General features: G+C 39.6%; 1 protein-coding gene across 4 annotated transcripts in view; it reads right to left on the reverse strand.

The window, feature by feature from the left end:
- triob (trio Rho guanine nucleotide exchange factor b) overlaps positions 1-14986 on the reverse strand; it is a 166731-nt gene that overhangs the window by 91281 nt on the left and 60464 nt on the right. For all 4 annotated transcript variants that reach the window (XM_065246252.2, XM_065246251.2, XM_065246253.2 and 1 more), the window contains 3 exons: positions 8578-8652; positions 6631-6745; positions 4930-5122 (listed from right to left, as the gene is read on the reverse strand). In XM_065246252.2, the coding sequence (XP_065102324.2) occupies positions 4930-5122; positions 6631-6745; positions 8578-8652 (383 nt within the window). The remainder of the gene's footprint in view (positions 1-4929; positions 5123-6630; positions 6746-8577; positions 8653-14986) is intronic.

Raw genomic sequence — 14986 nt, forward strand, 5'->3', positions numbered from 1 at the left:
AGGTGAACACTTGAATACATCGTGAATGCATATAGATGAATCAGAGTGTAATAATGCACAGGCCGGCAAGATTCTCGAGCGCGCCGTCATGTGTTCTGATAATAAATTGTGCGCACACGGGTGAACTCTTCAGTGCACCGTGAATGCGTATAGATAAATCAGTGCACACAACGCGCCGTGAAGGTGTACAGATATGATTGATGAACGTAACGGTGGGCACCCAACGCACCGTGAACGTACACAGATGAACAACAATGTATGTGTCACAAAGCATAACACAGCTGTGTATACAGGTGAGCTTTCCCAAGCGCATCTTATTGTATACCAAAATGTTATAGCGTGTACATGTGAGCTTCTCTAAGCGCACGGTGGACGCATATAATTAAAACCCATATCGTGCATACAGGTGAGCTAATGGGCGCACCTTTAATGCAACAAACCTCAGTAGTGCGCGAAGCAGGGATGTCGAAGCTGTAAACTGACAACGTGGACGGCGGGGACCAGCCGGCCGTGTCACAATTGTCAAATGAGAAACCTCTAAGACCATGCCCATGCTCTAAGACAAGTGAGCATAATTGTCACGGGAGGTGATAACGTCAACGATCCATAAATAGCCTGTATTGACAGGTGCTCTAGTGAGTGATCTGTGACGCAGATGAACAGCTGATCGTCTGATGTACGTCAGACGTATGTGTCATACAGGACCTTGGACAGTTCCAGAGCGCTGTGCCTCGGGCACCGTCCGCATCTGAGAAATGACAGGCTTATGAATAAAGTGAATGGCCAGCCGTAAAAGCATGGTTCGCTGTTACCGCCGCCGTCCGCATCTGAGAGATGACAGGCTTGTGAATTAAATGAATGGTCGGTCGTAAAAGCGTGGTTCGCTGTTATCACGGCCACATAGATATAGGTAGGGGAGAGAGCCGCCGTGCCTCTGTAGTGAGGAGAAAAGTGTTCCCCCGGCGATTCGCGGGGGGTTTTGACTTTCAAATGTCACTAGACAGAATGGATCAGACTTTGCATAAGGACGCCTCGTGAAAGGGGTCCTAGCAGCTTGTGTCAATGTGTCATAAGGCACGTAATGTAGGTCGTGTCCCACGGATGCCATCTCCGCACGCCCATCGTAATGGGTTAATATTGGTAGTTTAAGCATGAGATGCGTATCACTCTGATTGAACATAGCTTATAAAGCGATGCAATGAGTTTATAAAGGAGATGACTCGTCAGCTTGTTCAGGGGGCGAGATCTCAGTCTGGTTCGGTAAATAATGAAACCACCGTAGATTGCCCGACCGCATTATCACAATAACACGGTCGAGAGTGCTGCAGTGCTAAATCATCCTCATAATGTACCGTATTCACAGTACAAGGTGATTTATATGAGACAAACGGCGTTCCACGCGCCGAAGGCTGATTGCCGTCGTAAAGCGTGTTCAACCCACAGCAAATGCTGGGCTAGCTCGTAATGACAGCACTTCATGCAGCCGTGTGTAACTTAAGCAAGCTTCCCGGCCGTCAGCTCGGGGCGGGACCTTTGCTTAGTCAAACTGAAGTGGACTTATGAACAGAATGCCACGATATTCAGCTTTCTGAGGCTCGTTAGAGGGGTACGTGTGCCCGTCTTAAACGAGATGCCGCGCGCGTCTGACTGTGCGCGCGCTTTAAGCTTTGAAACTTATTGTGGCGGGTAGCAAGCTCACTTGAGGTTGATATTACCCTTAATATCTCCGAGTATTGGAGCGGAGGTGTGAGCGTCTTCGGATCCGCTAATATAAATCAGCTATATGGCCGAAAAACGTCATAAACCGCTTGGCTGTAAGCCTTTGAGTGGCCGTCCGGAGAGGGCGCGATTCAAACGCTTGGAGCCATGCAAAAGTCTGAGGCTGTCCTTCCTCTAGGAAGAGAGAATAACAGCCGTAAGACCGTGCTCGTTTGCGCCATCAGCATCGTAGCGGAGAAACTGAGGTGGGCTGCGAGCGAATTTGGCAGAAAGGTGTTAGAGACACCGTACAGTCGTGGGGTGTCAATACACAGTATATGGCCAAACCGGGGTCTTTTCGGCTAGCGTCGATAGAATTATGGACAGCGGACCGTGTGTGCGTATTACTGATTGCTTGTCAGTAAGGCGATAAAGTGTTTAGAGACACCGTACAACCGTGGGTGTCAATACACAGTATAGTAAGCACGGAAATTACTCTTTTTAGAGGAATTAAATACCGTTCGCCACTATAGTGAAGTCGCATAGCCGACAGTATTACACAGTATGTTTGGATAAACAGCACACAGAAAACATTACAGGGCAGTCCAGCCGAGGCGCGACATAACCCCTTTTCTCCCAGACAGTTTCGTTCTCTGTTGATGCAGCTGTGCTGCGGAGACCAGAGCTCAGCCGTTCAGGTGCACAAGCCTCAGTAGTGACGGTGACCGAACGGCTCACGGAGCAGAGCAGTATGTCTAGGTGGTTTAATGTCAGACTGAACCCATCGCAGAGAGGAAGTCTGCCGTGAGGCCCGCGGTTTTGCCGTTTATTAAAAGGGCAGAAAAACCGGGTATATATATATATAAGAATGTACCAATATTCAGCGCACTGATATAGGACGGGACTGAATAAAGGGAAGTATTCGGGCCTCAGTATATTATAAACAAATTCGTTCTGCCTCTGATTCCGTCTAAACCAGAGAGAAATTACCAGGCAGACGAAAAATGAGCTATCTGAAGTGAGATCGGCTCAGGCCAGTAAAGCTCTATAATAAGTGTTTTAGCGCTCCAATAGAGGCGTGTCCGCCTTATCGAGCAGACGAATGAGATCGTGCCGCTCCAGGAGGGGAGGGGCATGAAGCTCTCTTATAATGAGTGTTCTTGGTGCTCCAATAGCGGCGAATCGGCCCTATCGAGCAGACGAATGAGATCGCGCCGCTCCAGAGGGGAGGGGCATGAAGCTCTGTAATCGTTGAACACTGGACAGCTGCATTTAGAGGCAGCGAGCCGTAATACCGCGTGCTAGCTAAGCCGTTAAGAGACCTCACCACTGTGGGGAAAGGAGCGAGGGACTCCGCGAGCGTGGAGCACGAGTGGCTGTGCTATGACAGAGACAGGGGCAGACCGCCCGTGTTTGCTTGTCGTATGCATCTATCCAGGTCTACGGTTCCCCGCTTGTTCATCTCAACAAGAGAGGAACGGCAGAGGGGAGCAGCAACACAGACAGAACAGCCATGCGTCGTGACGGTATCACCCGATGCACTCGGGGGATTAATATATGTGCCAGAGATCTCGCCACTGAATTTGAGAGGAGCGAAGGGACTCTGTAAGCATGAACGGTTGCGGTGTGACAGAACACAGGGGGGGTTAGTCCGTGTGTGCTTGTCTATGCATCCATCTAGTCTCATGGCTCGCCGTGTGTTCATCCCGGCGAGAGAGGAACAGCAGGGGGAGCACGAAACATGGATAAGACAACCAAAGCATAAGCGCGGTCCCGGCGTGGGAGGTGCCAGACCGGTAACGCGCTCGGAGGAAATTCATAGCAGAGAGGCTCACCGAGCCGCTGTGCTGGACGCTATTACAACAGCGCCTGCTCTTTTAGCTTATAGCCTTTATATTAAAAATATTGATCTTACCGGGCGGCCGCAGGGGAGACCTCGTCAGGCATGTGTCCGCTGCACAGGGCTCGTACCACGGCAAGCGAAGGCTATCTTCGGTTCTCGGCCGGAAAGCGGCAGGGGAAGACGCTAGACCTGGACTCTGCTATCTTCGGTTCTCAGCCGGAAAACGGCAGGGGAAGACGCTAGGCCTGGACTCCGCTGCAGGGCTTTTGTCAACGGCGAGGTAAGGCTTCTTCTTTTCTTCGGAGCAGCGAGAGGTTCGCGCTGAAGGAGAAAATAATGAGCTGCTGACGATTGAACCGCGCTTATATAGGGACGCGTTCCTCCCGCGCGCGGGTTCAAACGTCATTGGTCTGTACTTTGTACAGACGTTAACCAATAGGCTTCAGTCACGGAGTAAACAGGAGTTTCCCCCCATAGCGTCAGCTAACTGACGCAATGCGAAGTGAACCGTATTGAAAGGGAACCAGAAAAACATTCCAGACATCGCAACTCTGGTCATGTTATCAGAAACAACAGTGGATCAGTTGAGACCAAAACCTTACTGCTCTACATTACAGTAATAAATTGTTTTTATTAATGCTTCACCCATAAACATTTTTTAAAGAAAACATGAACACTTGTCCATGCAAAACTATCTTTGATATCAGGGTTTTTATGGCATTGCCATGTAGTTTGTAAGGTTTTCAGGGTGGGTGCAGAGTACAAAAGCGTTATCTCTGTATAATTTTATTCCCTAGAATAAGTCTGATGACTTATTAAAGTAACAGCATATCCATCTTCAAGAAGCTGAACAATTCAAGGTATCATCAAGTGCTTTAATTCATCTCTATCTCTAAGCTTCACAATGGGCAATGGTTGAAATACATGAGAAATGTAAATAAAAAATGGTCGCAAACCTATTTTTCATTCAGTAATAAACCCTTTATTAAGCATTTAAGTTTTAAAATCTTGCCCTTCATAAGTTTTAACTTAAGTGTAATAACTATTTATCTTCTGGCGTGCTGGATATGTTAATTTAAGAAACCTCCATTGGGAGATTAAGGCTACAGATTAAATACGACACTACTGTGGGTGTCTTCCTCTCAGATCTTTGATGAAATAGGTCAGAACTAATTTTGTAAGCTCTACTTTCATAGCAGCAGCATAGACTGATCCAGTAAAACATATGTTATATACATAAGCAGGATATCTACTCTTTCTAAGGAAACACATTGCAGTTGGAGACAAATCTACTCAAGCAATACTACTCAATAGAACTACTTAGCTGCAATGCAATATCTCAATGGTGTCTAATACACGTTTGTGTAAATTCACATAATCTGCCTTACTTCGAATTCAAACTTGGAACTGCCGAAGTTCGTCCTCTGTTTCTGCCAGAAGTTGTCGGGTTTGATGATGAGAGCGACGTGAATGCAGGAAGGAAATGATTCCTGAAGGATCTTCAGCAGGGGTTTGATAGAGTCCCATTTAGATCCTCGCATATCCACAATGACCGTAAAGCCATATCTGCTCACCTCCTCACTGCACAAACAAATAAAAACACACCTTCAGCTCCGCTGTTAGCCGAGTAAAGGCACCTTGCATGAAAAACAGCACTTACCCAAATATATATATTTAGCGGAAAATGTGACAACAGTTTCCAAAGAGCTCTAACTCAAAGACTGATGTCTACTGCGGCACTTCTTCTCTGGTCTGAGTCTTACACAGGAGTGAGCTCTGAACGACTCTAAATCATTTTGACCTCACTCTCTCAGAGAGAGAGAGAGAGGGAGAGAGAGAGAGAGAGAGAGAGAGAGAGAGAGAGAGAGAGAGAGAGAGACCTACTGAAAAGACCAACTAAAACCAGCCTAATCTGGTTGAGGTTAGAGAGGTTTGGACACTTTTTTTAGCTTGTCAAGCTGATCTAAGCTGGTCAGGCTGGGAGACCAGCTGACCCACCATCTAAAAACCGCTGACCCACCATCTTGACCAGGCTGGAAGACCAGCTTAAACCAGCCACCACTTCCATCTTAAACCAGCCAAGCCCAGCCTGACCAACTAAAACCAGCTAAACAGTGTCTAAAACCCCTCTAAAACCAGCCCCCTACACCAACCAGGCTGGGGGACCAGCTAAAACCAGCCTAAGCTGATGGGCTGGTTTTAGCTGGTTGCCCAGCCTGGTCTTTTTAGTAGGGAATGCTTTCCTGCCTGTCCTTACTGTGTGTGCACACTGGCAAGGACTAGCATTCATTTCAATGGAAGCTTAGAGACTTCCGGGAACACTGACCATTGGCGACAGGAAGTGGGCGTGTCCAGCTATGCGACAAATTTGAGAACAGTTCAACTTTATGCAAATGATGAGCAACTTTCAGGAGCGACAACCAATGAGAGTGAAGCAGTGGAGTTCACGTCATTCGTCTTTCATCATTTACTGAGAGGATGGTTACTCGTTTGTAGTAGTTACTAGGGCAACCAGAATTATGAAAGCCTCCTAACTACCTCATTTAAAGACCCTACTGAAAATTCCAGCTAAGACCAGTATAAGCTGGTGAGCTGGTTTTAGCTGGTCTCCCAGCTTGGTTTTAGCTGGTATTGCTGGTGTAGCAAGCTGGTCTAGCTGTGTCTTTGGTCACTTTTTAAGATGGTCTAGCTGGACTTAGCTGGTCAGGCTGGACGGCCAGCTGACCCACCAGCTTGACCAGCTTTGCCAGGCTGGGAGGGCCATCTTAAACCAGCTAAAACCAGCTACCAGCTTATCCTGGTTTTAGCTGGATTTTTCAGTAGGGTAGTTTTCGCCAAAAGTCATTGAATTTAATACATTGTTACAGTATGCTAGGATCTTCCGAGTTTGCTATCTGCAATCCGTTATCGAGCAGCTCAGGGTTAAGAGAACTGCAAATGTGCACAATGCCAGGACTATAAATTTACAATCTCATCTACTGGCTGCCCAGCCCACCACAGCTATACTGTCACGTGTTCAACCTCTCAATATAAACGATTTTTTTATGCTCATACACCGCCAGACATAGACGCACACAAGTAAGTAGTACCTGGGTATGCTTGCGAGGTAGGCAATAAGCCGTCTGAGATCCTCCTGTCGTATTCTGTCATGGTTACTCCTGGCAGGAAACGTGAGGACTGGCCCACCCCGACGATCTCGTCCACCTGTAAGAAGTCAACAAACTGCATATGTGATACTGGAAGAAATGCAACCAGACTGTCTGTCCAACACGGCAGAGCCTATTTGGCTAAAACAACATCTCCAAACATCTGTCATTAGGAAAATAGGACAATGGCTTATCTTGAGGAATTCATCAAGAAATAACCAACCTAGTTTACCTGTAGTACACAGGGATGCTGTGGAGCAGTATGGCCTACATACACACCTAGAAAAATTGCTCAGAGTTTGCTTTTTTATACTGTAGGGGATCTAATGAACTTTTCAGCTGTCTTTTATTCAAATATCAGAGATGTTTCTCCAAAAACTACTTATAAAAATAGAAACAAATGAGACAATTATTAATATTCATTAGGATGTGGAGCTGCAAAAGTAGATTGCATAGGTAAAAATAAAATCTGGATTTGCGAAAATCTGATGAAAAATTATTTTGAGTTCAGATTGAAATCTTAAATATGGACTTTTGATTGCAGACTTGGCAAACCTGAGCTCTGAGCTGAGATCTCTTTTGAACCTCTAATGGAGACATTTGTGAGATTTCTTGGTGTTTTCCCATGAAATCTCACAGATGTCTATGAGAAATAATTGAGATAATAATTGTGATTTTTTTTCTTTTGAATAAAATCAACCAAACTCACATACAAAAACATTGAATATAATGAATGTCATAATAGAATATAATGAATACAATACGTCACATAAAATATCATTGTTATATACAGTCCATATTTGCATAGTAACCTCCATTTAACTCTTTCACTAGTACTTAAGTATAAGCTAAGTTGATAAACAAGTTGGCCTGCCAAAGATTAAGACATTGGCAAGATATCTGGGTCAGCGACTTAGCGGCGAGCTAAACATACACTACATTTGCCCAGTGATGCAGCTCTGCCTCACTATCTCACAATAAGTTATATATTTTATATTTAAAATCAATAAAAATTATTTTTTTTACCAAAATGCAAAAATATAAAGCCATAAGTTTCAACTAGCTCTGATCCAAATTTCAAGTTACAATGACAAATAAAATAGTTTGTTTTAGACACTTTTAGTGGTTTTACTATCAAAGGTCAATAGGTGTCAGCAGTTTGCTGCCTACTATTTTATCACAAATTAATAAATTACTGTCATGAAGTGAAATATGAAAACTACATCCTTAGGTAACACTTTATTTCAATAGTCCACTTTAGACATTTTACTAATTATAAGTAACTTTGCAACTACTTATCAACTACCAATCTTTAGAGAATTAGTAGACAGTCTGCCTAATATCTACTAACACTTTATTATTGTGATGATATCTCAACAGACATTCAACTGTCTATAAGTATCATTGCAGGTGCATGTCAACTTATTCCACTAACCCAAACCTCTTCCCTAACCCCAACCCTTACAGTCTACTAATACACTATTGACAGTTAGTTGACGTAGTTGCAAATTATGGAAAGTTAGTTGACATGTAGTTGCAATTTTATTTATAGATAGTAGAATGTCTAAAGTGGACTATCAAAATAAAGTGTAACCCATCCTTAGAGCTTTCCAATATCCATTAATAATAATAATAATAATAATATAATATATAGTTTGTTAATATTTTTGAACATTTTTAATGGGATATTAGTGTTATAAACATGTAATGCCAAGTGGGCCCACCTGAGGGCCAAAAAATATTCATATATTCAGCTTTCCATGGATTAATAATGTGTCAATGTTATTTTAGGTTTTAGTAAACACATTTGGGCCCACCTGTGGACCAGTGACAGTTAAGGGTTAAAGATATAATGTTGCTTCTGCAAAATGAAACAGGTTGTGGGCTCACCTGATAAGAAAGCCACCTTCTCCTTTAGGATGGGCAGAACTTCAACGGCCTTCATGTCCTCATTTCTGTGAAACCCTGGAAGAGATATAAAGCTGTTCAGTTTTTAAAGAACATAACAATGCACAATATCATTGATTTATTTCAGGTTTGATGAGTCTACATTCATGAATCAGCACTGGACAGTATTGTCTGGATATTACAATACAGTAAATTAATCCATATGCTAATGTTATCTAACAGAGCACAATTAAGATTTCATGATTTGCTTAAATGTGTTCAAAAGACCTTTAAATGGATGATGTGCTGTTAATAACATATTTACAACTCTATGGCACAGACTGCACAGTGCCGGCTCCATGCTTCCCTGACCAACCCTTATCCTCATTCTGTCTCTCTCTCTCTCTCTCTCTCTCTCTCTCTCTCTCCCACCTACTACCAGATGGCAAGATCTTAATACATCCACAGCCTCGCAAATACATGTGTACACATAATATGCAAATGTACACTCAGTGACACCGATATTCTCTCATGTACAAAATAAACTGGATTCTTACTTCTTAAAACTATAAACCCATTTAAAGAACAAACACAAGGACTCCTGGTCTAAACAATGCAAGTCAAGCAAAAGGTAAAACATATTTTAAAACACATCAAATATTTACGCATCTTATTGCTAAATGTCTTCTAAAAGTGAATGTGACAAACTGGTAGAGTGTTGGGTGTAACTATTTACTAAGTAATTAGTTACTGTAATTTAATTACTTTAAAAAAAGTAAAGTAAGGGATTACTCTTATTTTTCCAGTAATATAAGTACAGTAACTTCTGATGTTATTGAAGTTAATATTGTCCATGGACTGTAGCACAATTATATATAATACAATGGTGGATTTAACATCAACATTTGAACATTTGATTTTTTTTATTTATCCTTCTCACTTTAAATACTTTGAGTTATTAAGATTAATGGTAACTAGTTGGTTATTAACATTAATATTACTGAGAAATTGGCTGGTTACTAATACTTAAAAAGCACATATTAATGCCTGATTCTGCAAAACCATATTCTACATCCTTAATCCTACCCAATTCCTACCAATACTTAAACTTTACAACTACTTTACTAAGTATTAATAAGCAGTAATTAGGAGTATATTAAGGCAAAAGTACACTGAAAAAATGATTATGGCCCCAATTAAATGAAGCATAATTCAATTTAGCTAGTTTTAATTATTTTATTTAAGTTTTTGATTTTAATTAGTATATATTAATAGGTTTTAAGCGAATTGTATTTGCTTTAAATCCAAGTCATTATAATTTATTAAATTCAGTTTAAAAAAATAGTTTGGTTCTTTGCGCATGCGCACAAATGCACATTTTCCCTGGTGCTAAAAGGAGTTTCCAGTCAGGTTCACGGTGACGGTGGGAAAGGAAGACGGGATATTTCAGCCCCGGAGTTTTGCTCAGTCGGTCTATTTGCACAGTAAGTAATATTTCATGTAATACAGCACCTTTTTTTACCGTGAATATTTTTATATACTTAAAATACGCCGTTTATAAGAGCTCCTCCAGGCAGAGTGCTGGAGGCATATAAGTTAACCAAATACCACACGACTCCGAGAGCGAAATTGCTTTTATACAACAGTTCGAAGGCACACGTTTGAAAAACGAAAACTAGAAAACAACAACAGAGTTATTTTAAAAGCCACTTTGTTTGGGAACTACTTTCTTCCGCCACGGATTTCACTCGGCTGTTTTGAATCTCATAACAAGCCGTTTCTTAATATTAGCGTTTCTTTGTCACAAGATGTAGTTTTAAGATTAGTTCAGTCGAGAATATATATGTATAATATTCAAATATTCAGTCGATAAGTTAAGAGAGCGCCTGTTTTAACGTTTGCTTAAGGAAGCTACGGTACGTGAGAACCAGAGAGCGGACGTCAGTGTTTACTCGCCCCACTGACCACCGCCCTCTCTGGGCTACATCTCTGACAGGAATTCCCTGGCTCTGATGTTGGCCTTGTCTGTTATTAACTCGCTTAATATGAGACTTTGTGCTTGCCAGTACTATATAAAAGTTTTTTTAAAAGTGTCAGAGAGATGTTTTTGCATGCTGCTTATAAATATATCAGTGGCGATATCTCATAACGTGTTTTAATATTCACGTCACGATAAATTCGTTATCAATTGTCCAAATTTAAAAGCTGCAGTGCTTACCTGCAGTTCCACTATGTTTTCGCTTTCTCTGAGTTGCTTACACACACACACACACACACACACACAAATATATATATATATATATATTTGTGTGTGTGTGTGTGTGTGTGTGTGTATATATATATATATATACGCACACACACACACACACACACACACACACACACAAAGTGCCCTTCATAAATATTGGGATATGTTATTACATATGTAAAAATGTATTTCAGGGCCAAATATAATGGGACAGTTCGCTTAAAAGTTGTTTTATGGACGTGAATTGTGTATATGATGTGTGTTTACAGCCACAGCGTCCAAATGCCAAACTTCAACTTTAGATCACAACATGCTTCATATATGAGGAAATTATTTAACAAATACAAAATGCATGTCCATTACAGCTCAACTGTCCCATTACGTTTGGCCCATTTAAACGACTGTAATTCCTAAATCCTAAAGACAAATTGGAATTTGTGAATACCCTCTAAATACAGCTCAAAGTGTGCACTCTGTCCCAGTATTAATGGAGGGCACTGTATAATATATGGGCAACAGGGGTGTCATAGTTTTTGTAATTACCCTTGCCTGTAGACTTGTCAAAGTGTTATGAATCAGAACAATCTCTAATAACAGCTTATTTTTATTTAAATGTAGGACAGTCAACAAGATGACTTATTGAAAGACCTGGAAAACATCACCATGGACATATGTGTAATCAAAAAGAAAGAAGGTGTTCTTGGCGACTATGACGATATTGGAGTCGTTGTTGGAGTGATGATTCTTGAGCAGCTCAAATCTGTGGCACAAGCCTGCATTGATGCTGGGTACAATCTATGTGCTTAATTTGGCGTACCCCAAAGAACTAAAATACTACTTTTTTTGAAATTTTTTAGAAATTCATTATGCAGATGGATTCTAAAGCTCTCCCCAAAAATTCAAGGACTGAAAAGCAGACATGTATGTGCATGCTCAGCATGAAATGTTAGTCCAGATGTCACAGTCTACTCTGTTTATCATTTAAGACCTGGGAATCCGTAGTTTTAAACATTTTAATAATGCTTTTAATGATTCATAACTGTTGTCTGTAAAAATGTAACACTTTTTTAAAAAATAATTATTGTGCAATGTGTGAAGTCAGCACTACTGTTTTTGACTTTTGTGCTGTTTTATTGATTCACAAACATTGTGGCCTCTTTCCATCTGTGTTTTTTTTATTTTATATTTTGTGAATGTGCAGTGAGCACTTGTTTTAAACACTTGTACACACAAAGAAATTATTGAACATGCACTACATTTGCTGAATAACATTAAACTTACCACTTGGTGTATTTGCAAAGCCATTTAAGGGTCATTTTTATATATTGTTTTTAAGGTTAGTGATTGCAAACAATTTCTTAAAAATGTTGAAAGTTAGTCAATGAAATGTGTTTATTTAAATGTAGCTAAAATAAATTGATTGCAACCACTTACCTTAAAAAAAAATTATTAAATTCAATTAATAATTTTTCATCAGTCATAAATAAATAATATACGAGAATGTAGCACAATTAAATATGGCAGAAATTACTAAGTTTTTTTATACTAGGGTTACTAAATAAAATTGATTAAGTTCAACACATTTTGTTTGTTTAAATGTAGCTTAAATAAATTGATTGCAACCGCTTACCTTAAAAAAATTGATTAAATTGAATGAATCATTTTTTTCAGTGTAGTTAAAGGAACAGTATGTAATAAATGTACATCAATTAATCATAAAATGGCCCTGATGTGTCACTAGACATAAGAAATAATTTTCATTTTTAATACTTATATCACTGACAACAGTGATCCGGCTAGGATATTGTCATTTAAAAAGTGGAGTTGCAGCCCTCAACTGATGTTTATGTTGTCATTTTGTGTATTGGCCACCAGTTGTGTGATTGCAGTACCAGTTTTGGCCACAATCCTACATACTGATCCTTTAATAGTGAAAATTGGACCTTAAAAAGTGTGACCAGAATAATTGATGTTCTTTTATATGAGCCGTTTCAAGCCTATATTTGTATCATATACTAAATAGGATTTAGAAAGTAATTAGTAATAAGTAATTAAATACTTTTTTGGAGAGAGTAATTTGTATAATCTAATTACATGATTGAAGATGTAATTAGTAACTAGTAATTCATTACTTTTTTTGAGTAACTTACCCAACACTGCTGGTATTTTAGCCGGGACAACTGACTGGGAGATATTTGATTAAATAAATTACATATCATGGAAAATCATTATTTTTGTAAAATATTATAAGAAATTACGTGTAATTGCACTTTGCACTTTTTGAATTGCTGATATATGTTTAGGCCAATTCATACAAATAACACCAAATGCTGTATGTTACAATAAATAATCAGGTCAGGTTTTTCACAGCAAAGATTTTTTTTATTGGAAGAGGAGGTTGTGCTTCACATTGGCAGGTCTGAGTATATCAGTTATAATATGAATGTTTTAAAGCAATAATTTATACAAAAAATAAACTTGTGTCATCATTTACTCAAACCTATGAGTTTCTTCATTATGTTAAATATAAAAGAAGATTTTTTTGATCAATTATGGTAGGCACACAGTTGGTGGTACCCACTGACTTCCATAGTATTTGTTTAACCTACTATGCAAGACAATGGATAACGTCAACTGTGTGCTTAACATCATTTATCAAAATACATTATTTTTTAAATACAATTTTTACTTGTAATACTAATAGATCAAATATAGTCACATAAATACCATGAACCTTTATGCTAACAAACATTTATAATGACCACAGATGTCTTGAAATAAACCAAACCAGAGCCTGGTAAATATATGCATTGTATCTGGGTCAACATAGATGCTGTGAAGTTTTAAATGCCAACCGTATGCAGCATTTATTTATTTATTTATTAAAGGGATAATTCGTTCACAATGATATGTTTGGCTCATTTAGTTAGTTAGACAACAAGTTCTTTATGTTCAGAAAAATGAGGAAAGGCAGATAAGCATAATATTACAGATCCTGCTGAATGGCATATCCAGTGGTTGTGCACATTTTCTCACTGCTATTGATTTCATTGGGTTTGTGAGCGAGTCAGCAGTAGTCAAGCCTGATTGCCCATCATAACACATTATGTCATTGGGCTAAATTGCCCACTACTTCCTGGCGTAAGGGTAAGATTATCTGTGGGGAGATTTGAGGGCTGGGGCATGTCCCAATGTAGTATCAGGGGATTTTATGGGGCGTGTTGTATATGTGTGTGGTACTGTATTTGTAAGTGAGCTATTCCCCCCTCTTCAGTGACCTCATCACAATCCAATACCCACATAACCTTTATACAGTGGGCTATATGCATGTGCCATGTGGGCTTGTATTTGTTTGCCCATCACTCCCCCTCCTGCAGTGATCTCATCTCATTACGATACAGACATATCCTTTACACTGTACTGTATGTGTGTGTGTGTGTGCGCGATTGTACATGATTTATTTCTGAAACATGTTCAGCTTACACTGACTGGTCTATTGCTGATAGTGTGTCTGTGGGCTTATTTTAGAAAATTTCAACAGAGATTCAATGTCAACACAAACCTCTGTGCAACCCGACTTGCTTTGGTGAAAAAAAACATGGTTTGGGTTTCTTACACTGCAAAAAAGAAATTTCTTACTTAGTATTTTTGTCTTGTTTTCAGTACAAATATTTAAAAAATTCAATCAAGATGCATGTTCTCGATGAGCAAAATTACCAAATGAATTTTTTAGACAAAAAAAAAGATGAAATTTAATTGCTTTTGTGGTTAAAACAAGCAAATAAAAATGTGCCAATGGGGTAAGAAAACAATCTTGAACTTTTTTTTAAAGTTTATTTCAAGAAGAATTTGCTTTACCCACTAGCCTGTTTTAAGCACAAATTCTATCGAATTGTACACTGTAAAAAAAATCCGTAGAAATTACAATGTTATTGCAGCTGGGTTGCTGGTAATTTACCGTAGATTTACATTTATGTTATTTACTGGCAAGAGTTTTTTCAAAGTTAAATAAATTTTAAATGTTAACAAGTCTTTATCTTTACAGAATAAAACTATACAATAACAGCCTCATGCAAAGCATTCTGGGAACCAGAAATCATCATCAACCTTTTTCTGTTTTTTGCTTCAGATTTTATTTCCCAGAATGTTTTGCTTGATGCTGTT

The sequence above is a fragment of the Paramisgurnus dabryanus genome, chromosome 13 (genome assembly GCF_030506205.2).
Source record: "Paramisgurnus dabryanus chromosome 13, PD_genome_1.1, whole genome shotgun sequence".
NCBI classification, from domain to species: Eukaryota; Metazoa; Chordata; class Actinopteri; order Cypriniformes; family Cobitidae; genus Paramisgurnus; species Paramisgurnus dabryanus.